A 22,500-nucleotide genomic window follows, 5' to 3' on the forward strand; every position below is an offset into this window, starting at 1 on the left:
TAGTAAGAAAGAGAGGGGGTGAGCAAGTTAGTAAGAAAGAGAGGGGGTGAGCAAGTTAGTAAGAAAGAGAGGGGTGAGCAAGTTAGTAAGAAAGAGAGGGGGAGAGCAAGTTAGTAAGAAAGAAGGGGAGAGCAAGTTAGTAAGAAAGAGAGGGGAGAGCAAGTTAGCAAGAAAGAGAGGGGGTGAGCAAGTTAGTAAGAAAGAGAGGGGGTGAGCAAGTTAGTAAGAAAGAGAGGGGGACAGCAAGTTAGTAAGAAAGAGAGGGGGAGAGCAAGTTAGTAAGAAAGAGAGGGGGTGAGCAAGTTAGTAAGAAAGAGAGAGGGTGAGCAAGTTAGTAAGAAAGAGACGGGGGTGAGCAAGTTAGTAAGAAAGAGAGGGGGAGAGCAAGTTAGTAAGAAAGAGAGGGGGTGAGAAAGTTAGTAAGAAAGAGAGGGGCGAGCAAGTTAGTAAGAAAGAGAGGGGGTGAGCAAGTTAGTAAGAAAGAGAGGGGGTGAGCAAGTTAGTAAGAAAGAGAGGGGGTGAGCAAGTTAGTAAGAAAGAGAGGGGGTGAGCAAGTTAGTAAGAAAGAGAGGGGGAGAGCAAGTTAGTAAGAAAGAGAGGGGGAGAGCAAGTTAGTAAGAAAGAGAGGGGGAGAGCAAGTTAGTAAGAAAGAGAGGGGGAGAGCAAGTTAGTAAGAAAGAGAGGGGGAGAGCAAGTTAGTAAGAAAGAGAGGGGGTGAGCAAGTTAGTAAGAAAGAGAGGGGGAGAGCAAGTTAGTAAGAAAGAGAGGGGGTGAGCAAGTTAGTAAGAAAGAGAGGGGGAGAGCAAGTTAGTAAGAAGAGAGGGGGAGAGCAAGTTAGTAAGAAAGAGAGGGAGAGCAAGTTAGTAAGAAAGAGAGGGGGTGAGCAAGTTAGTAAGAAAGAGAGGGGAGAGCAAGTTAGTAAGAAAGAGAGGGGGAGAGCAAGTTAGTAAGAAAGAGAGGGGGAGAGCAAGTTAGTAAGAAAGAGAGGGGGAGAGCAAGTTAGTAAGAAAGAGAGGGGGAGAGCAAGTTAGTAAGAAAGAGAGGGGGTGAGCAAGTTAGTAAGAAAGAGAGGGGGAGAGCAAGTTAGTAAGAAAGAGAGGGGGAGAGCAAGTTAGTAAGAAAGAGAGGGGGAGAGCAAGTTAGTAAGAAAGAGAGGGGGTGAGCAAGTTAGTAAGAAAGAGAGGGGGAGAGCAAGTAAGTAAGAAAGAGAGGGGGTGAGCAAGAATTAAAAAGAATAAAAAGGAGAAAAAAAAATCCCCTGCTTTAGAATGCCTGCCGTCCCCCTCTTTGAGCGAGAGAAAAGCAGACGGAGGGAGGGAAGGAGAGAGAGGGAGGGGGTTGGAGGAAAAACAATAGGCCAAGGAGTCTTTTTGCCCTCTCTTCCCCAAAGAACTTAGCAACGCTGGGGTCTGGTTAGCATTCCACGGATATTATTTATTTCTCAGCATCAGATCAGACGCTTCTTTAATCACTTCACAGTGTGTGTGTGTGTGTGTGTGTGTGTGTGTGTGTGTGTGTGTGTGTGTGTGTGTGTGTGTGTGTGTGTGTGTGTGTGTGTGTGTGTGTGTGTGTGTGTGTGTGTGTGTGTGTGTGCGTGTGTGTTCACGGGAGGCAAGGGAGAGGCATAATTAAAAACTAGAGGTAGGACTGGTCCCAGACATCTCTGTTGTTCTAGGAACCGTTTTGAACCAGGGGAAAGCTGGCTTCATTGTTGTTCTCTCTCTCTCTCTCTCTCTCTCTCTCTCTCTCTCTCTCTCTCTCTCTCTCTCTCTCTCTCTCTCTCTCTCTCTCTCTCTCTCTCTCTCTCTCTCTCTCTCTCTCTCTCTCTCTCTCTCTCTCTCTCTCTCTCTCTCTCTCTCTCTCTCTCTCTCTCTCTCTCTCTCTCTCTCTCTCTCTCTCTCTGTCTCTCTCTCTCTCTCCCTCTCTCTCTCTCTCTAGGACGGTTGTAGCAGGGGGAGGGGAGCACTGAGGTTACTAAACACTGCAGTAACTTGATCTGGGTTGTAATAGCTGCTGGGCACATTAAAAGGTGTACATACAACGAGGGGAAAATGAGACGTGAAACCTTTTGGATCAGGGATGCTGTTTTATGACACGCTGTTCATAAGTGACCAATCCTGGGAACTACTTCAATAACTTTATTTGTAAAGCATTTCTCAAATATTGAGCTCTGAGCGCTAAATTATGTTTTGCATGCACTTCTACTTAATTAGTTTCTGTATTGTGAAACAGTGACTGTTGTTGTGGCGGAACGTAACTACTGTAGAGCTATAACAGTTGACCTGTGTCAATGCTACTTTAGCTTAGCCCTGCTTTAAAAGGATAATCACACTGTACCTGTTAAGGTTAATGCTAACATCGGGGACTCAGATCAACTTACCCTCCCCAAATCCTAACCTTAACTATAATGGAAAAAACACAACACTGACTTTAGATCAGTGTGGAGAGACAACTATTCCATTGTTTGCAGTTGAGCTCTGGTTACCACTGTAATTCATCTGTGTCTGTGCGGTGTGATACATTGTAGCAATAGGTACATCTTCAAGACATGTTTCAGCACTCAAGGATATATATAATTCCTGTTAAACTGACTGTTTTATGTCCAACACACACATCAAGGGCGGTTAGGAGCAAAATGACAACAAGTACAAGGAATAAATCCTCTCGTCTCTTTCATGTTAGCGCTCAGAACCCCTGGCTACTAAACAGCTTTAAACTCAATCATAATTCGCCTGCAAGCCTCTTAAAACAGGATGCTACAAAACCCGGGATGAAAAATGCATGAAGTTGACTGACTGGTTGGTTATATTCTTAGTTTTAGGTTGGGAGAGATGTAGAGGTTTAGCTGTGTCTTAACCCATCACATCTAGATCTAGATATTTAGAGTCATTTCGACTTGAGCGGAATGGAACAGCTGGTTTGTTGTTGTGTAGCCTTCCTCACCAGAACACTGTTGCTTTAGGGTGAGTAAGAACGAGAGACATTGTTTGTCATGTCATTTATTTATTCTCTTCTCTGATGATTTAGGCCATCATGTAGGGACAGCACATCATCTCTGTTGTTTCCTCTGTACTGTTCATGGACTCATCTCTCTGCCATCTCAGATTACACCATCTCAGATTACACTTGATTATGGTACAGAACACACACACACACACACACACACACACACACACACACACACACACACACACACACACACACACACACACACACACACACACACACACACACACACACACACACACACACACTTGATTTCAATCCTCACACTTTAATATCCATGAAGCCCCCTCCCACAGGCTGTGGATTGTTTCAGTTAAAACCTCTAATTGCTTTGTACTGTGTCACAGAAAGAGAGCGATGGAGAGATACAGTGGGTGGGGGCATAGAGGGTGTGGGGGGATAGAGGGGTGGGGGATAGAGATGGAGAAAGAGGCAGGCAATAGGAGGTGGGTGGGGTTGAAGGTTGCCGTTTTAAACCGTAATTCGAATGCTAGCTCATTCACACACCAACTTATCTTACAAAAGCAAAAGCATTATATACTCTTGAATTGGATTTGGGCCAGGGAGAGTGTTGAAGGGTGTGGAGTTGAATGTGGGGTTATTTGGATGAATCAGATTTGTCATCTGGAGTACGGTCAGACTGAGCTCTGTGTGTTTGTTTGTGATGTGTAGTTTAGCTGCTCCCCTCTCTGTGATTTACTGTAGTTGGTGTTGATACCATGTGCCTGTGAAGTTGAAGGTGGAGTGACTGGAGTCTAATCTGTATGCCTGTTGGTGCTGGTGGCTGGCCAGTGTGGACAGGGCTTGGGGAGGGCATGGAGAAGAGGTTTAATCAATGACGCTGGTGTGTTAATCAGGAAGTGTTAGCTACATGCTGAGGGGTCTTTACCAGGCCCAGATTTAGGCTAAGCTGATTTTCTTACCGACACAGGAGTCCGACTTTTCTCTCCTTTGCTCCTCTCCTCCTCTCATGGCCAGAGCGAGGGATCAGTCACATTCGTTCACTCCTCCCTCTGTTTCCAGGGCATTAATCAGTGAGGGGTCAGAGAGAGAGGGACTCAGGGAAACTTTTGTGTGGTGTTCAACTGCTTTCAGGGGTCAGGCGATAGGTTCTGGTTGTCAGCTCTAAGACAAAGCTGCTCAGATCTATTCACATTTATATTGGATTTTCTCTTTTCACAAGTTGTCAGGGGGCTTCTTTAACTTTAATGGTAAACTCTGTGGTAGGCATTCTCTTGGCAGTCAGCATTCAGTAGTCACATTTTGAGTTGCATTACATTTGAAATTATAATGGGATTTTGGATGTAGGATCTAATATTGTGCCTTTTTGATAAACAGTGTGATTGCTATTGTTGTAATACTTTTCTAATGACTTTTGTACTATTTTTTTCTCTTTCATTCTTTCTTCAGGTCCCTGTCTGATTGGATGAGATGAGATCCCCATGTAAAGGTCGCCATGGCAACCTGTGACTCCCCTTCTTTCGTCTTGCGGCAGGAAAATGGCCATAAGCTGTCGTCGCTGCCAGCAGGGCCGTGTGACGCAGAGGAGACCGAGAGATACCGAACTGCTGCTGCCGCTGGGATGGATCCCACCGCTGATACCAATGACACTGTCGCAGTGCCAGAGAACAGCCCTGCTACCCTCCATAATGCCACAGACACCGGCAGCCCGCTGAGGACGGAGCAGCAGGCCCGGATAGAAAGCTTTACCGGAAACGGGACTGTTACCGGAACCGGGACTGTTGTATCGGGTTTGGACCATGTCCACACTTCTGCTTCGCTGGTGGCCCCAGCAAAGGAGATCCCCTGTAATGAATGTTCCACCTCCTTCTCCAGTTTACAGCAGTACATGGAGCACCATTGCCCCAACGCTCGCATGCCTAACACAGCAGGGCGGGAAGAAGAGGAGGAGGGCGAGAGTGAGGGAGATGGGGAGCCTGATGGAGTGGCAGAGGTGTGTGAGAGAGACAGCGAGATGGACGAGTTAGAAGATAGTGACGTGGAGAACCTGTGCGGTGAGATCGTCTACCAGCCAGACGGATCTGCCTTCATCCTGGAGGACTCCAAAGAGCATCGCGGTGACGGCGCCAGGGGCCTTCTGTCACCCCAAAACTTCCCCCCTAACCCCCAGAATCCCACCGCTGCCACCAATAAATCCCAAAGCGGTTTGACCACCCATGGGGGGAATCGGGACAGGGCGGAGTTGCCTGCGGCTGCACCCATATCCTTCTACCCACAGGTCATCAACACTTTCCACATTGCGTCATCCCTCGGGAAAGCATTCCCGGCCGACCCGGCGGCGACATCGTCGTTCCCAAATACCTCAGCGTTCGCAGGCGCCGGCAGCCCGGTGTTGCACAGTTTCCGCGTCTACGACCTTCGCCACAAGAGCGACAAAGACTATTTGACGGTCGACGGCGCAGCCAAAAACTCCTGTGTGTCCAAAGATGTCCCCAACAATGTGGACTTGTCCAAGTTCCAGGGCTGCGTGAGCGACGGACAGAGGAAGCCTGTGCTGATGTGTTTCCTCTGCAAGCTGTCGTTCGGCTATAGCCGGTCGTTTGTGACGCACGCCGTCCATGACCACCGGATGACGCTCAACGAGCAGGAACAGAAGCTCCTGAGCAACAAGCACGTCTCTGCCATCATCCAGGGGATCGGCAAGGACAAAGAACCTCTTATAAGCTTTTTGGAACCAAAAAAATCCTCTAACTCTGTGCTACCCCACTTTCCTACCACCGCTAACTTCCTAGGTCCCGACCCAGGGTTCCGCGGCCTGTGGAACACGTTCCACGCTGAGAACGCTGATTCCCTACAGGCTGGATTTGCTTTCCTGAAAGGGAGCGCGAGCTCGAATCCCGCCGACCAAACCCCCAGAACCCCACCCATGCCAAAGGCCGAGACCAATCCAAACATCGGGGGTGTGACCGGTGCCTCCGTCAGAACGCCCACCAGTTCTGCGTCCCTCCTTCGCTCATCTCCCATGGCGACAGGCCGGGAGCGGGATTCTTCAGAGAGCGACTGCGAGGGCCGTGCTCCACGGACTTTGCATCCCAATGGACAGCGGTTGGACCTGAACCCGTACCCGCTGATCAAACATGAGCCGGGCGCAGGAGGAGAGAGTCCAGAAGAAGACATGGAGGACATTTACTCCAACGGAGGGGTAGAAATGGAGACGGAGGAGGATGAACGGGTGGGCGACAGCACCAGTAGCAAAGATTTCCCTCTTTTAAACCAAAGTATTTCCCCCTTGTCCAACAGCATGCTGAAGTACAGCGACAACAAAGATCCCTCACCCTCCTCTTCCTCCTCCCGTGAGGAGATGGAGAAGAATCAGCTGAACTCAGCCCCAGCCAGAGATAGAGATAGCAGTAACGACTCAACCAGTGAAGCCCTGGGTGGTCCAGATGGATTTTCCCCCTCTTCTCACCTGATGATGCCACGAGACGACGAGAGTCCGGGACCCCTGCATCAGCACGGGGGAAACCCCGGAACCCCTGGCACGCCGGGTACCCCTGGAACCCCCGGACTGGCCGAGGGGTCCCCAGGCAGTGGTGTAGAGTGCCCCAAATGTGACACGGTCTTAGGGTCCTCCCGATCCTTAGGTGGACACATGACCATGATGCACTCTCGTAACTCCTGCAAGACACTGAAGTGTCCCAAGTGTAATTGGCACTACAAGTACCAGCAGACACTGGACGCCCACATGAAGGAGAAGCACCCAGAGTCTGGAGGGTCCTGTGTGTACTGCCGTACCGGGCAGGCTCACCCACGCCTGGCCCGGGGAGAGAGTTATACATGTGGATACAAGCCCTTCCGCTGTGAGGTTAGTCTCTCTTTCTTGGTTTCTCTGGTCCTTTCTACTTCGCTCTCTCTTACTCACACTCTCCCTCTCTCTCTCTGTTCCTTTCTATTTATCTCTATAAATAACCCCCTCTATCTCTGATTTCTCTCTAGGTGTGTAACTACTCCACCACGACCAAGGGCAACCTGAGCATCCACATGCAGTCGGACAAGCATCTGAACAACGTTCAGACACTGCAGAATGGGGGCACTGAACAGCAGTACAACCACAACCACACCCACACCCACAGCCATACCCATACCCCCTGCCACAGCCATGCCAACCCTGTGCCCAGCGCCAGCCTGGGGGGAGGCTGTGGTACCCCGTCACCCTCCAAGCCCAAACAGAAGCCCACGTGGCGTTGTGAGGTGGGTGACACTACGCGTTGGATCAGGGCTATTCTAGTTCATTAGCCACTGTTCTGGCTCTGATTAGAAGTTAGACAGGTCTAGGATCATCTTCCCATAAATCCATTAGGGGAAAAACCACAAATCTGTCTTGGCGCAGCTGCCTCCTACTGTGTTTCTCTCTGTTAACTCATACACCTGTATATGAGTACTTACACAGAACAAAAATAGAAACACAACATGTAAACTGCTGAGGACGGGTTGCGGAGGAGTGTTTCTGCCTGTAATAAAGCCCTTTAGTGGGGAAAAACTAATTCGGATTGGCTGGGCCTGGCTCCCCAGTGGGTCAACTTGGCTCCCCAGTGGGTCAGCTTGGCTCCCCAGTGGGTCAGCTTGGCTCCCCAGTGGGTCGGCTTGGCTCCCCAGGGGGTCAGCCTGGCTCCCCAGTGGGTCAGCTTGGCTCCCCAGTGGGTCAGCTTGGCTCCCCAGTGGGTCAGCCTGGCTCCCCAGTGGGTCAGCCTGGCTCCCCAGTGGGTCAGCTTGGCTCCCCAGTGGGTCAGCTTGGCTCCCCAGTGGGTCAGCTTGGCTCCCCAGTGGGTCAGCTTGGCTCCCCAGTGGGTCAGCCTGGCTCTCAAGTGGGTGGACCTATGCCCTCCCAGGCACACTCATGGCTGCGCCCCTGCCCAGTCATGAGGAATCCATCGATTAGGACCTAATGAATGTATTTCAATTGACTGATTTCCTTATATGAACTGTAACTCAGCAAAATACTAGAAATTGTTGCATGTTGCGTTTGTACAGTATTCTTGTTCAGTATAGTAACCACACATCCTTTGGGAACCCATTCAACAAACTCTCCTCACTATTTATATATATATATAAATATACACCTCTGCTCTTCTCCTCCTCCAGGTGTGTGACTACGAGACCAACGTGGCGAGGAACCTACGCATCCACATGACCAGCGAGAAACACATGCACAACATGATGCTGCTGCAACAGAACATGAAGCAGATTCAACACGGTCTGCACCTGGGTCTGGCCCCGGCCGAGGCTGAGCTCTACCAGTACTACCTGGCTCAGAACATCAGCCTGACCGGGGTCAAGCTGGAGAGCCCCGGTCCAGAAGCCCAGATGATTAACCCCTTCCAGCTGGACCCCAATACGTCCGCTGTACTCGGCTCTGGGCTAGGTGAGACTTTCAGCCTTCCCTTTGGTCTCTATTTTCTATGTATATTTTTTCTCTTTTCCCCTCTCTCTCTCTTTCTCTTTTCCCCTCTCTCTCCTCTTTCTCTTTTCCCTCTCCTCCTCTTTCTCTTTTCCCTCTCCTCCTCTTTCTCTTTTCCCCTCCCTCCTCTTTCTCTCTCCCCCTCTTTCTCCTCTTTCTCTTTTCCCCTCTCTCTCTCTTTCTCTTTTCCCCTCTCTCTCTCCTCTTTCTCTTTTCCCTCTCTCTCTCTCTCTTTTTTCTCTCTCTCCCTCTCTCCCTGTCTTTCTCTCCCCCTCTTTCTCTCTTTCCCCTCTCTCCTCTTTCTCTTTTCCCCTCTCTTCTCTTTCTCTTTTCTCCCTCTCCTCCTCTTTCTCTTTTCCCCTCTCTCCTCTCTCTCTTTCCTCTCTCTCTCTCTTTTCCCCTCTCTCTCTCTCTCCCTCCTCTCTTCTCTTCTTCCCTCTCCTCCTCTTTCTCTTTTCCCTCTCTCTCCTCTTTCTCTTTTCCCCTCTCATCTCTCTTTCTCTCTCTTCCCCTCTCTCTCTCTCTCTCTTTTCCCCTCTCTCCTCTCTCTTTCTCTTTTCCCTCTCCTCCTCTTTCTCTTTTCCCCTCTCCTCCTCTTTCTCTTTTCCCCTCTCCTCCTCTCTTCTCTCTTTCTCCCTCTCTCTCCTCTTTCTCTCCCCTCTTCTCCCTCTCCTCCTCTTTCTCTTTTCTCCTCTCTCTCTCCCCTCTCTCCTCTCTCTTTTTTCTCCCTCTCTCTCTCTCTTTCTCTCTTTTCCTCTCTCTCTCTCTCTTCTCTCTCTTTCTCCTCTCTCTCTTTCTCTTTTCCCTCTCCTCCTCTTTCTCTTTTCTCCCTCTCTCTCCTCTCTCTTCTCTTTTCTCCCTCTGCTCCTCTTTCTCTTTTCCCCCTCTCTCCTCTTTCTCTTTTCCCCTCTCCTCCTCTTTCTCTTTTCCCCTCTCCTCCTCTTTCTCTTTTCCCCTCTCCTCCTCTTTCTCTTTTCCCCTCTCCTCCTCTTTCTCTTTTCCCCTCTCTCCTCTTTCTCTTTCCCCTCTCCTCCTCTTTCTCTTTTCCCCTCTCTCCTCCTCTTTCTCTTTTCCCCTCTCCTCCTCTTTCTCTTTTCCCCTCTCCTCCCTCTTTCTCTTTTCCCCTCTCTCTTTCTCTTTCCCCTCTTTTCCCCTCTCTCTCTCTTTTCCCCTCTGCTCCTCTTTCTCTTTTCCCCTCTCTCCTCTTTCTCTTTTCCCCTCTCCTCTCTCTTTCTCTTTTCCCCTCTCCTCCTCTTTCTCTTTTCCCTTTCTTCTCTTTTCCCTCTCCTCCTCTTTCTCTTTTCCCCTCTCCTCCCCTCTTTCTCTTTTCCCCCCTCCTCTTTCTCTTTTCCCCTCTCCTTCTTTCTCTTTTTTCCCTCTCTCTCCTCTTCTTTCTCTTTTCCCCTCTCCTCCTCTTTCTCTTTTCCCCTCTCCTCCTCTTTCTCTTTTCCCCTCTCCTCCTCTTTCTCTTTTCCCCTCTCCTCCTCTTTCTCTTTTCCCCTCTCCTCCTCTTTCTCTTTTCCCCTCTCCTCCTCTTTCTCTTTTCCCCTCTCCTCCTCTTTCTCTTTTCCCCTCTCCTCCTCTTTCTCTTTTCCCCTCTCCTCCTCTTTCTCTTTTCCCCTCTCCTCCTCTTTCTCTTTTCCCCTCCTCTCTTTCTCTTTTCTCTTCCTCTTTCTCTTTTCCCCTCTCCTCCTCTTTCTCTTTTCCCCTCTCCTCCTCTTTCTCTTTTCCCCTCTCCTCCTCCTCTTTCTCTTTTCCCCTCTCCTCCTCTTTCTCTTTTCCCCTCTCCTCCTCTTTCTCTTTTCCCCTCTTTCTCTTTTCCTCTTTCTCTTTTCCCCTCTCCTCCTCTTTTCTTTTCCCCTCTTCCTCTTTCTCTTTTCCCCTCTCCTCTTTCTCTTTTCCCCTCTCCTCCTCTTTCTCTTTTCCCCTCTCCTCCTCTTTCTCTTTTCCCCTCTCCTCCTCTTTCTCTTTTCTCCCTCTCTCTTTTCCCCTCTTTCTTTCTTTTCCCCTCTCCTCCTCTTTCTCTTTTCCCCTCTCCTCCTCTTTCTCTTTTTTTCCCCTTTTCTCCTCCTCTTTCTCTTTTCCCCTCTCTCTCCTCTTTCTCTTTTTTTCCCCTCTTTTCCCCTCTCCTCCTCTTTCTCTTTTTTTCCCCTCTTTTCCCCTCTCCTCCTCTTTCTCTTTTCCCCTCTCTCCTCTTTCTCTTTTCCCCTCTCCTCCTCTTTCTCTTTTCCCTCTCCTCCTCTTTCTCTTTTCCCCTCTCCTCCTCTTTCTCTTTTCCCCTCTCTCTCCTCTTTCTCTTTTCCCCTCTCCTCCTCTTTCTCTTTTCCCCTCTCCTCCTCTTTCTCTTTTCCCCTCTCCTGCCTCTTTCTCTTTTCCCCTCTCCTCCTCTTTCTCTTTTCCCCTCCTCCTCTTTCTCTTTTCCCCTCTCCTCCTCTTTCTCTTTTCCCCTCTCCTCCTCTTTCTCTTTTTTTCCCCTCTTTTCCTCCTCTTTCTCTTTTCCCCTCTCCTCTTTTCCCTTTCCTCTTTCTCTTTTCCCCTCTCCTCCTCTTTCTCTTTTCCCCCTCCTCTCTTTCTCTTTTCCCCTCTCTCCTCCTCTTTCTCTTTTTTCCCCTCTTTTCCTCCTCTTTCTCTTTTCCCCTCTCCTCCTCTTTCTCTTTTCCCCTCTCCTCCTCTTTCTCTTTTCCCCTCTCCTCCTCTTTCTCTTTTCCCCTCTCCTCTCTTTCTCTTTTCCCCTCTCCTCCTCTTTCTCTTTTCCCCTCTCCTCCTCTTTCTCTTTTCCCCCTCTTTCTTTCTCTTTTCCCCTCTCCTCCTCTTTCTCTTTTCCCCTCTCCTCTTTCCTCTTTCTCTTTCTCTTTTCCCCTCTCCTCCTCTTTCTCTTTTCCCCTCTCCTCCTCTTTCTCTTTTCCCCTCTCCTCCTCTTTCTCTTTTCCCCTCTCCTCCTCTTTCTCTTTTCCCCTCTCTCCTCCTCTTTCTCTTTTCCCCTCTCTCTCTCTCTTTCTCTTTTCCCCTCTCCTCTTTCTCTTTCTCTCTTTCTCTTTTCCCCTCTCCTCCTCTTTCTCTTTTCCCCTCTCCTCCTCTTTCTCTTTTCCCCTCTTTCTCTTTTCCCTCCTCCTCTTTCTCTTTTCCCCCTCTCCTCCTCTTTCTCTTTTCCCCTCTCCTCCTCTTTCTCTTTTCCCCTCTCCTCCTCTTTCTCTTTTCCCCTCTCTCCTCTTTCCTCTCTTTCTCTTTCTTTTCCCCTCTCCTCCTCTTTCTCTTTCTCTCTTTCTCTTTCTCTTTTCCCCTCTCCTCCTCTTTCTCTTTTCCTCTTTCCTCCCCTCTCCTCCTCTTTCTCTTTTCCTCTCTTTCTTTCTCTTTTCCCCTCTCCTCCTCTTTCTCTTTTCCCCCTCTCCTCTTTCTCTTTTCCCCCTCTTTCTCTTTTCCCTCTCCTCCTCTTTCTCTTTTCTTTTCCCCTCTCCTCCTCTTTTCTTTCCCCCTCTCCTCTTTCCTTTTTCTCTTTCTCTTTCTCTTTTCCCCTCTCCTCCTCTTTCTCTTTTCCCCTCTCCTCCTCTTTCTCTTTTCCCCTCTCCTCCTCTTTCTCTTTTCCCCTCTCCTCCTCTTTTTCTCTCTTTCCCCTCTCCTCCTCTTTCTCTTTTCCCCTCTCCTCCTCTTTCTCTCCTCCCTGTCTCTCTTATCTTCTTCCATCCCTGTGTCATTGCCTCCCCTCTCCTCGACCTCTCTCTCTCCTCCTCTTTCTCTTTTCCCTCTCCTCCTCTTTCTCTTTTCCCCTCTCCTCCTCTTTCTCTTTTCCCCTCTCCTCCTCTTTCTCTTTTCCCTCTCCTCCTCTTTCTCTTTTCCCCTCTCCTCCTCTTTTTTCTCTTTTCCCTCTCTGCTCTTCTTTCTCTTTTTTTCTCTTTCCTCCCCTCTCCTCCTCTTTCTCTTTTTTCCCCTCTTTTCCCTCCTCTTTCTCTTTTCCCTCTGCTCTTCTTTCCTTTTCCCCTTTCCTCTTTCTCTTTTTCCCTCTCCTCCTCTTTCTCTTTTCCCCTTTCTCTTTTCCCCTCTGCTCTTCTTTCTCTTTTCCCCTCTGCTCTTTTCCCCTTTCTTTCTTTTCCCCTCTGCTCTTCTTTCTCTTTCCCCTTTCCCCTTTCCCCTCCTCCTCTTTCTCTTTTCCCCTTAAAACATGATTATGAGAGGCCACGGGATAATTATTCTTAATCTTTCATTCGTCATTTTCTTAAATCAGCTTAAACTCACACGCACGCACACACACACACACACACACACACACACACACACACACACACACACACACACACACACACACACACACACACACACTGCAGGGAGTTGGGGAGTTGAATCTCCTAGGAGGTGAAGGAGTTTAACAAAGAGCCCATACTGTTACATACCCATTCCTCATGGCAACCTGGAGGTCAAGGCTGTAACCTTGCTGCTTCTCATGTCCAAACACACACACATACACCTTATTAGTGTTGACTAATTGGCAGATTTGTACTCTGACTGTAAAAAAAGAAAAATATGTCATTGTTAAATTCTCTGTGCGCTAGTCTTTTGTCTACATTTTCTGGAAAAGGAGACATATTCAGCTCCTAACAGATAGTGAGAGAGAGAGAGAGAGAGAGAGAGAGAGAGGAGAGAGAGAGAGAGAGAGAGAGAGAGAGAGAGAGAGAGAGAGAGAGAGAGAGAAGAAACAGAACAGGGCTGCTTTTGTATTGATCAGTGTGTCATGTTGTGAGAGAAGACCTGCTAGCGCTCCCTGCTACTCTTCGGCTAACTCAGAGTCATTAAAACTATCTGATGAGGGAGCTAGCAAGTTGAAAGGGATGATTGTAATTGATCCTGATCCAATCCTATTAGATTTTTTATAGTCAAGGCTTTGTATGGAGCCATAGGGTCTGTGCAAGGCTTTATTTGATCAAATCCTTTGGTGTGACTGAGGCCAACACCCCTACGCTGAAGCTCTTCTTCCCTTTCTAGCTGCTCTTCCCCGCTTCATTTCATTTAATAAAAAAAGGCAGTCTTTTTTTTCTCTTTACTTCGACCAGCCCTCCTCCTCCTCTTCCTCCGTTGACGTGTACATCTGTTTGCTTTTCTATCCTCTTTGTCTTTCTCTGTCTGACTTTCTATCCTCTTTGTATTTCTCTGTCTGACTTTCTATCCTCTTTGTCTTTCTATGTCTGACTTTCTGTCCTCTTTGTCTTTCTCTGTCTGACTTTCTATCCTCTTTGTCTTTCTCTGTCTGACTTTCTGTCCTCTTTGTCTTTCTCTGTCTGACTTTCTATCCTCTTTGTCTTTCTCTGTCTGACTTTCTATCCTCTTTGTATTTCTATGTCTGACTTTCTATCCTCTTTGTCTTTCTCTGTCTGACTTTCTGTCCTCTTTGTCTTTCTCTGTCTGACTTTCTATCCTCTTTGTCTTTCTCTGTCTGACTTTCTATCCTCTTTGTCTTTCTCTGTCTGACTTTATATCCTCTTTGTCTTTCTCTGTCTGACTTTCTATCCTCTTTGTCTTTCTCTGTCTGACTTTATATCCTCTTTGTCTTTCTCTGTCTGACTTTCTATCCTCTTTGTCTTTCTCTGTCTGACTTTCTGTCCTCTTTGTCTTTCTCTGTCTGACTTTATATCCTCTTTGTCTTTCTCTGTCTGACTTTCTTTCCTCTTTGTATTTCTCTGTCTGACTTTATATCCTCTTTGTCTTTCTCTGTCTGACTTTCTTTCCTCTTTGTATTTCTCTGTCTGACTTTCTATCCTCTTTGTCTTTCTCTGTCTGACTTTCTATCCTCTTTGTCTTTCTCTGTCTGACTTTATATCCTCTTTGTCTTTCTCTGTCTCACTTTCTCGTTTTCTTTATTGGTTGTACGTTGTTGAGTTTCACCTACTTTCACTCATTATCTTTCTTTCCTGCTCACTCTATCTTCTCTTCTTTCATTTTCCTCTTTCTCTCTCTCGTATCCCTCTTGTCTTCCTGACCACCATTCTCTCCTCTATATCTCTCTTGCTCTTTCTCTTTCTCCCCCCACCCTCTCTGACCATCCCTCTCTCTCTCTCTTTGTCCCCAGTGAGTAATGACTTGTCTGCGGAACTGCGTCTAGCCAGTGGTCAGCTGATGGCTGATGACCTGTCTGTCCTCTCCGGCGGCAGGGGCGCTGGAGGCAGTGGTGAGCTCTCTCCGCCCATCAGCGACCCGTCGCTCCGCCTCTACCAGTGTTCTGTCTGCAGTCGCTTCACCTCCGATAGCCTGGAGGCGCTGGGCGCCCACGTCAACGCAGAACGCACCCTGCCCGAGGACGAGTGGCGTGGCATTGTGGGAGATGTGTACCAGTGCAAGCTGTGCACATACAACACCCAGCTCAAGGCCAACTTCCAGCTGCACTGTAAGACAGACAAACACATGCAGAAACAGCAGCTGGTGGCGCACATCAAGGAAGGAGGGAAAGCCAACCAGTGGAGGTTAAAGTGCGTCGCCATCGGCAACCCTGTGCACCTGAAGTGCAACGCGTGCGACTACTACAGCAACAGCGTGGATAAACTGCGGCTGCACGCCACCAACCAGCGACACGAGGCTGCCATTAGGCTGTACAAGGTACCAGTCACTCCTGTTGTAACATAACGCCCACAGCTTGCACACGACAGCCATCAACACAACAACACACCAAACAACGCAGTGGCATAACACAGTGATTATGCAACAGGGCCTCTTTAATAGCATGATGTCATCCAGCCAGTGGTTTGTAAGGCGTTGTTACGTGAGGTCTATTAGTGGTGGCCCTGTGTTTGTAGCAGGGTGTTAGCGATTGGCATCCTGGCACCACCTGGCTTATATTAGCCATTAACCAACAGGTAGAGCTGATTTAGCTCCCTCTCCTCTCTGCCTCTATCATCCCTCTCTCCTACCTCCTCCCTTCTCCATCTCGCTCTTTCCTGTCAGAGTGAAAGGAGAGAGTATTTTCACTGGTATTAATATGATGTCTGAAATCAAAGTTAATTGAGTTCTGTTATAAACGTAGATAAGCGTTGGCGGCATACTGTAGTCACAGACAGAAAGGCCACCATGCAACAGTGTCACACACAACACAACACACACACACACACACAGAGAACATCTTAGAACACTGTAAACATGATATAAACAGGTCCCTCAGAGACAGAGAGATATAAATAGTTTACAGTGTGAAAAGATTGTTCGCCCAGGATCCTGACCTGAAGGATCTACTGCACTATATGAACCTAATGAGGATCTATTGACCAGGCCTAACAACATCTGACACTGTGTGTGTGTGTGTGTGTCCGTCCTGTAGCTCAGCTCTTGGCTGTGTGTTCACAGCAGTTGATTTAGCGTCTGACAGTAACCAGCTCGGCTACATAAGACATTGGCAGCCATTAAATCATAATAGGGAAAAATGTGTTTTTATTAGCAATGATTAAAGGCCAAGGTACAAGACCAACTCCAAGGCAATTTAAAGTATAACCATATCAGTATAACTATTTATTTTCTCTGAAAAGCAATCCTACATCATGCTCTTAGATAATAGTTTATTTTATGGTGTCATACACACACACTCACACACAAAGTCTATGGGTTTGTAAGTTATCAAACTGTGAGCAAAGAGTGAGTGAGACAGACAAGAGAAGAGAAGGGAAGCCGTCATGGGCAGAGAGAAGAGGGAGCAGAGAGGGAGAAGGGAAGAGTAGAGAGGGAGAAGGGAAGAGTAGCCGTCATGGCCAGAGAGAGAAGGGAAGCCGTCGTGGCCAGAGAGAGAAGGGAAGAGTAGCCGTCATGGCCAGAGAGAGAAGGGAAGCCGTCGTGGCCAGAGAGAGAAGGGAAGAGTAGCCGTCATGGCCAGAGAGAGAAGGGAAGCCGTCATGGCCAGAGAGAGAAGGGAAGCCGTCGTGGCCAGAGAGAGAAGGGAAGAGTAGCCGTCATGGCCAGAGAGAGAAGGGAAGCCGTCATGGCCAGAGAGAGAAGGGAAGCCGTCGTGGCCAGAGAGAGAAGGGAAGAGTAGCCGTCATGGCCAGAGAGAGAAGGGAAGAGTAGCCGTCATGGCCAGAGAGAGAAGGGAAGCCGTCATGGCCAGAGAGAGAAGGGAAGCCGTCGTGGCCAGAGAGAGAAGGGAAGAGTAGCCGTCATGGCCAGAGAGAGAAGGGAAGCCGTCGTGGCCAGAGAGAGAAGGGAAGAGTAGCCGTCATGGCCAGAGAGAGAAGGGAAGCCGTCGTGGCCAGAGAGAGAAGGGAAGAGTAGCCGTCATGGCCAGAGAGAGAAGGGAAGCCGTCGTGGCCAGAGAGAGAAGGGAAGAGTGGCCAGAGAGGGAAGGGTAGCCGTCGTGGCCAGAGAGAGAAGGGAAGAGTAGCCGTCATGGGCAGAGAGAGAAGGGAAGAGTAGCCGTCATGGGCAGAGAGAAGAGGGAGCAGGAAGAGTAGGGTCATGGGCAGAGAGAAGAGGGAAGAATAGCCGTCATGGGCAGAGAGAAGAGGGAGCAGAGAGAGAGAAGGGAAGCCGTCGTGGCCAGAGAGAGAGAAGGGAAGAGTAGCCGTTATGGCCAGAGAGAGAAGGGAAGAGTAGCCGTCGTGGCCAGAGAGAGAAGGGAAGAGTAGCCGTCATGGGCAGAGAGAGAAGGGAAGAGTAGCCGTCATGGGCAGAGAGAAAAGGGAGCAGAGAGAGAGAAGGGAAGCCGTCGTGGCCAGAGAGAGAGAAGGGAAGAGTAGCCGTCATGGGCAGAGAGAGAAGGGAAGAGTAGCCGTCATGGGCAGAGAGAAAAGGGAGCAGAGAGAGAGAAGGGAAGCCGTCGTGGCCAGAGAGAGAGAAGGGAAGAGTAGCCGTTGTGGCCAGAGAGAGAAGGGAAGAGTAGCCGTCATGGGCAGAGAGAAGAGGGAGCAGAGAGAGAAGGGAAGAGTAGCCGTCGTGGCCAGAGAGAGAGAAGGGAAGAGTAGCCGTCGTGGCCAGAGAGAGAGAAGGGAAGAGTAGCCGTCATGGGCAGAGAGAAGAGGGAGCAGAGAGAGAGAAGGGAAGCCGTCGTGGCCAGAGAGAGAGAAGGGAAGAGTAGCCGTCGTGGCCAGAGAGAGAAGGGAAGAGTAGCCGTCGTGGCCAGAGAGAGAAGGGAAGAGTAGCCGTCATGGGCAGAGAGAGAAGGGAAGAGTAGCTGTCATGGCAGAGAGAAAAGAGAGAAGGGAAGAGAAGCTGTCATGGCCAGAGAGAGAAGGGAAGAGTAGCCGTCATGGGCAGAGAGAAGAGGGAGCAGAGAGAGAAGGGAAGAGTAGCCGTCATGGCCAGAGAGAGAGAAGGGAAGAGTAGCCGTTGTGGCCAGAGAGAGAGGGAAGAGTAGCCGTCATGGGCAGAGAGAGAGGAGCAGGGAAGAGTAGCCGTCGTGGCCAGAGAGAGAAGGGAAGAGTAGCCGTCATGGGCAGAGAGAGAGAAGGGAAGAGTAGCCGTCATGGGCAGAGAGAAGAGGGAGCAGAGAGAGAAGGGAAGCCGTCGTGGCCAGAGAGAGAGAAGGGAAGAGTAGCCGTTGTGGCCAGAGAGAGAAGGGAAGAGTAGCCGTCGTGGCCAGAGAGAAGGGAAGAGTAGCCGTCATGGGCAGAGAGAGAAGGGAAGAGTAGCCGTCATGGCCAGAGAGAGAAGGGAAGAGTAGCCGTCATGGCCAGAGAGAGAAGGGAAGAGTAGCCGTCGTGGCCAGAGAGAGAAGGGAAGAGTAGCCATCGTGGCCAGAGAGAGAAGGGAAGAGTAGCCGTCGTGGCCAGAGAGAGAAGGGAAGAGTAGCCGTCGTGGCCAGAGAGAGAAGGGAAGAGTAGCCGTCATGGGCAGAGAGAAGAGGGAGCAGAGAGAGAGAAGGGAAGCCGTCGTGGCCAGAGAGAGAGAAGGGAAGAGTAGCCGTTGTGGCCAGAGAGAGAAGGGAAGAGTAGCCGTCATGGGCAGAGAGAAGAGGGAGCAGAGAGAGAAGGGAAGAGTAGCCGTCGTGGCCAGAGAGAGAAGGGAAGAGTAGCCGTCGTGGCCAGAGAGAGAGAAGGGAAGAGTAGCCGTCATGGGCAGAGAGAAGAGGGAGCAGAGAGAGAAGGGAAGAGTAGCCGTCATGGCCAGAGAGAGAAGGGAAGAGTAGCCGTCGTTGCCAGAGAGAGAGAGAAGGGAAGAGTAGCCGTCATGGGCAGAGAGAAGAGGGAGCAGAGAGAGAGAAGGGAAGCCGTCGTGGCCAGAGAGAGAGAAGGGAAGAGTAGCCGTTGTGGCCAGAGAGAGAAGGGAAGAGTAGCCGTCATGGGCAGAGAGAAGAGGGAGCAGAGAGAGAAGGGAAGAGTAGCCGTCGTGGCCAGAGAGAGAAGGGAAGAGTAGCCATCGTGGCCAGAGAGAGAGAAGGGAAGAGTAGCCGTCATGGGCAGAGAGAAGAGGGAGCAGAGAGAGAAGGGAAGAGTAGCCGTCATGGCCAGAGAGAGAAGGGAAGAGTAGCCGTCATGGCCAGAGACAGAAGGGAAGAGTAGCCGTCTTGGCCAGAGAGAGAAGGGAAGAGTAGCCGTCATGGCCAGAGAGAGAAGGGAAGAGTAGCCGTCGTGGCCAGAGAGAGAAGGGAAGAGTAGCCGTCGTGGCCAGAGAGAGAAGGAAAGAGTAGCCGTCGTGGCCAGAGAGAGAAGGGAAGAGTAGCCGTCGTGGCCAGAGAGAGAAGGGAAGAGTAGCCGTCATGGCCAGAGAGAGAATGGAAGAGTAGCCGTCGTGGCCAGAGAGAGAGAAGGGAAGAGTAGCCGTCGTGACCAGAGAGAGAAGGGAAGAGTAGCCGCCGTGGCAGAGAAGGGAAGAGTAGGATGGGCAGAGAGAGAAGGGAAGAGTAGCCGTCATGGGCAGAGAGAAGAGAGGGTGGCAGAGAGAGAAGGGAAGAGTAGCCGTCATGGGCCAGAGAGAGAAGGGAAGAGTAGCCGTCGTGGCCAGAGAGAGAGAGAAGGGAAGAGTAGCCGTCGTGGCCAGAGAGAGAAGGGAAGAGTAGCCGTCATGGGCAGAGAGAAGAGGGAGCAGAGAGAGAAGGGAAGAGTAGCCGTTGTGGCCAGAGAGAGAAGGGAAGAGTAGCCGTCATGGGCAGAGAGAAGAGGGAGCAGAGAGAGAAGGGAAGAGTAGCCGTCGTGGCCAGAGAGAGAAGGGAAGAGTAGCCGTCGTGGCCAGAGAGAGAGAAGGGAAGAGTAGCCGTCATGGGCAGAGAGAAGAGGGAGCAGAGAGAGAGAAGGGAAGCCGTCGTGGCCAGAGAGAGAGAAGGGAAGAGTAGCCGTTGTGGCCAGAGAGAGAAGGGAAGAGTAGCCGTCATGGGCAGAGAGAAGAGGGAGCAGAGAGAGAAGGGAAGAGTAGCCGTCGTGGCCAGAGAGAGAAGGGAAGAGTAGCCGTCGTGGCCAGAGAGAGAAGGGAAGAGTAGCCGTCATGGGCAGAGAGAGAAGGGAAGAGTAGCCGTCATGGGCAGAGAGGGAAGGGAAGAGTAGAGGGGGAGAAGGGAAGAGTAGCCGTCATGGGCAGAGAGAGAAGGGAAGAGTGGGCAGAGAGAGAAGGGAAGAGTAGCCGTCATGGGCAGAGAGAGAAGGGAAGAGTAGCCGTCATGGGCAGAGAGAGAAGGGAAGAGTAGAGAGGGAGAAGGGAAGAGTAGCCGTCGTGGCCAGAGAGAGAAGGGAAGAGTAGCCGTCATGGGCAGAGAGAAGAGGGAGCAGAGAGAGAGAAGGGAAGCCGTTGTGGCCAGAGAGAGAGAAGGGAAGAGTAGCCGTTGGTGCCAGAGAGAGAAGGGAAGAGTAGCCGTCGTGGCCAGAGAGAGAAGGGAAGAGTAGCCGTCGTGGCCAGAGAGAGAGAAGGGAAGAGTAGCCGTCATGGGCAGAGAGAAGAGGGAGCAGAGAGAGAAGGGAAGAGTAGCCGTCGTGACCAGAGAGAGAGAAGGGAAGAGTAGCCGTCATGGGCAGAGAGAGAAGGGAAGAGTAGCCGTCATGGGCAGAGAGAGAAGGGAAGCCGTCGTGGCCAGAGAGAGAGAAGGGGGGTGATGTGGGCAGAGAGAGAAGGGGGGATGATGTGGCCAGAGAGAGAGAAGAGGGGTGATGGCCAGAGAGAGAGAAGGGGGGTGATGTGGGCAGAGAGAGAAGGGGGGATGATGTGGCCAGAGAGAGAGAAGGGGGGTGATGTGGGCAGAGAGAGAGAAGGGGGGTGACGTGGGCAGAGAGAGAGAAGGGAAGAGTAGCCGTCATGGCCAGAGAGAGAAGGGGGTGATGTGGGCAGAGAGAGAGAAGGGGGGTGACGTGGGCAGAGAGAGAGAAGAGAAGAGTAGCTGTCATGGCCAGAGAGAGAGAAGAGAAGAGTAGCCGTCATGGCCAGAGAGAGAGAAGGGGGGTGATGTGGCCAGAGAGAGAGAAGGGAAGAATAGCTGTCTGGCCAGAGGGGGAATCGCCTGTGGAATTTGGAGGCCTTGCTTTAAAACCCCAGAGCAATGGGAATGTGTGGACACCCTCCCTGGTTAGACCGAAGCTGGAGGATTTGTAGAGGTCTGGTCTGGTCTGTCCTCCCTTATTGGTACAGCAATATCCTGTAAAGATTGGCAGAATGACTATATTATATGGATGGATGGGGATAGTATTATACATAATGTGGCTGATCTTCCATGTTTTTTACATTGTGCCAAAATATAATAAAGAGATTGTTGTGCTCCCTGGGCCGTAATGCCTTTGTAACTCATATCTGTTGGGTGTTTATTTTTAATTTTTATTTTACCTTTATTTAACTAGGCAAGATCAGTTAAGAACAAATTCTTATTTTCAATGACGGCCTAGGAACAGTGGGGCAGAACTGTTCAGGGGCAGAACGACAGATTTGTACCATGTCAGCTCGGGGGTTTGAACTTGCAACCTTCCGGTTACTAGTCCAACGCTCTAACCACTAGGCTACCCTGCCGTATGTGTATGTTCAGCTTCCTAGCGAGCAATTTACCTTTGGCTAATGCTGTAGAGGAGAGAGTCATCCCACCACCCTCTCCATACACTCAGCTACCCTTGTACCCCCCCCCCCCCCACATACACACTGTACCGGCTGCACAAATCTGTTGGACAGATGCTGGCTTTAATGCGTTTGGCAGGATTCAGACTGTTTTACCCCTAGTCAGATGGCAGTAAAGCACGAGCGGAGGAGAAAGAAAAAAAATATGTATTTTTTTTTTTGACCAGAAAAACACCTTTTCTTTTAATGTGTGGAGGTGAAAGAGCCATGGGAGTGGCGTGCCTCTGCTCTGCCCGCCCTGGCTTGGCCCCACACACAAAGAGAACAAAGTGTTGACTACCTTCCCATATGGGTCGAGAACACTGAGGATCTATGAAACGCTGGAAGATGCAGACAAAAAGCATATTCAGACTTTATTGCTGCTTTGTAGCTCAGTAGAGATCTGAGGGGATTCGGGACGGAAGAGTTTCCAGACTTTACAACAGGAGGCCAGATGAGAGTAGCAGGAGGAGGGCTATTTCTGTCTCTCTACCCTTTCCTCTCTCTCTTCATCGCTCTCTCTGTCTCTCTTCATCTTCCTCTCTCCTCTCTCTTTCTCTCTCTCTACGCCCATACCTCTCTTTTACCTACCCCTTCTTTCCATTTCTCGCTCTCTCTAGTTTAGGCCGCAGACGCTAGTCCTAATGCAGGAAGTCACTTTTCTGAGGAACCAATCTGATCCTTCTTTAAGCTCATTGTCTCAGTTACTGCTTGGTTCATGTCGAAGGACTTGGTGGTTCCTGTTAATAACTTCTGGTTAATTGTAATCGATGCCATCAAAATGGACCACTATCACATCTAGAACACTCAAAATAGCATTCTGGATTCTGACTTTCGAATTCCACCATATATCTGAATGATTCTAGATTAGAAAATTGATTGCAGGGTTTTGGATTGGATTATCCAAAAATAGAACAGTCTCGAATCCCAGACTAGAAAACGGCATAATTCCAAGATGGAACACAGTGTCTACCTGTCAAATGAAAATCCTTCTCTCCAAAGAGTTAACTCTTGGCAATGCAACTCTGCACTGCAAATGTGAGGTGTGAGCAGGCAGATGTTAGTGTCTGGCTGTGTGATAGCTTGCGAGCTAGCCAGCTAGCTGCCCATGA

General features: G+C 50.0%; 1 protein-coding gene across 3 annotated transcripts in view; it reads left to right on the forward strand.

Annotated features, from left to right (window-relative positions):
* Positions 1-22,500, forward strand: part of zfhx4 (zinc finger homeobox 4) — a 145,791-nt gene that overhangs the window by 34,037 nt on the left and 89,254 nt on the right. For all 3 annotated transcript variants that reach the window (XM_052483555.1, XM_052483557.1, XM_052483556.1), the window contains exons 2-5: positions 4,417-6,832; positions 6,964-7,218; positions 8,110-8,389; positions 14,481-15,004. In XM_052483555.1, the coding sequence (XP_052339515.1) occupies positions 4,463-6,832; positions 6,964-7,218; positions 8,110-8,389; positions 14,481-15,004 (3,429 nt within the window). In that variant the 5' untranslated portion in view covers positions 4,417-4,462. The remainder of the gene's footprint in view (positions 1-4,416; positions 6,833-6,963; positions 7,219-8,109; positions 8,390-14,480; positions 15,005-22,500) is intronic.

This window comes from Oncorhynchus keta, chromosome 28 (assembly GCF_023373465.1).
Source record: "Oncorhynchus keta strain PuntledgeMale-10-30-2019 chromosome 28, Oket_V2, whole genome shotgun sequence".
Lineage (NCBI taxonomy): Eukaryota > Metazoa > Chordata > Actinopteri > Salmoniformes > Salmonidae > Oncorhynchus > Oncorhynchus keta.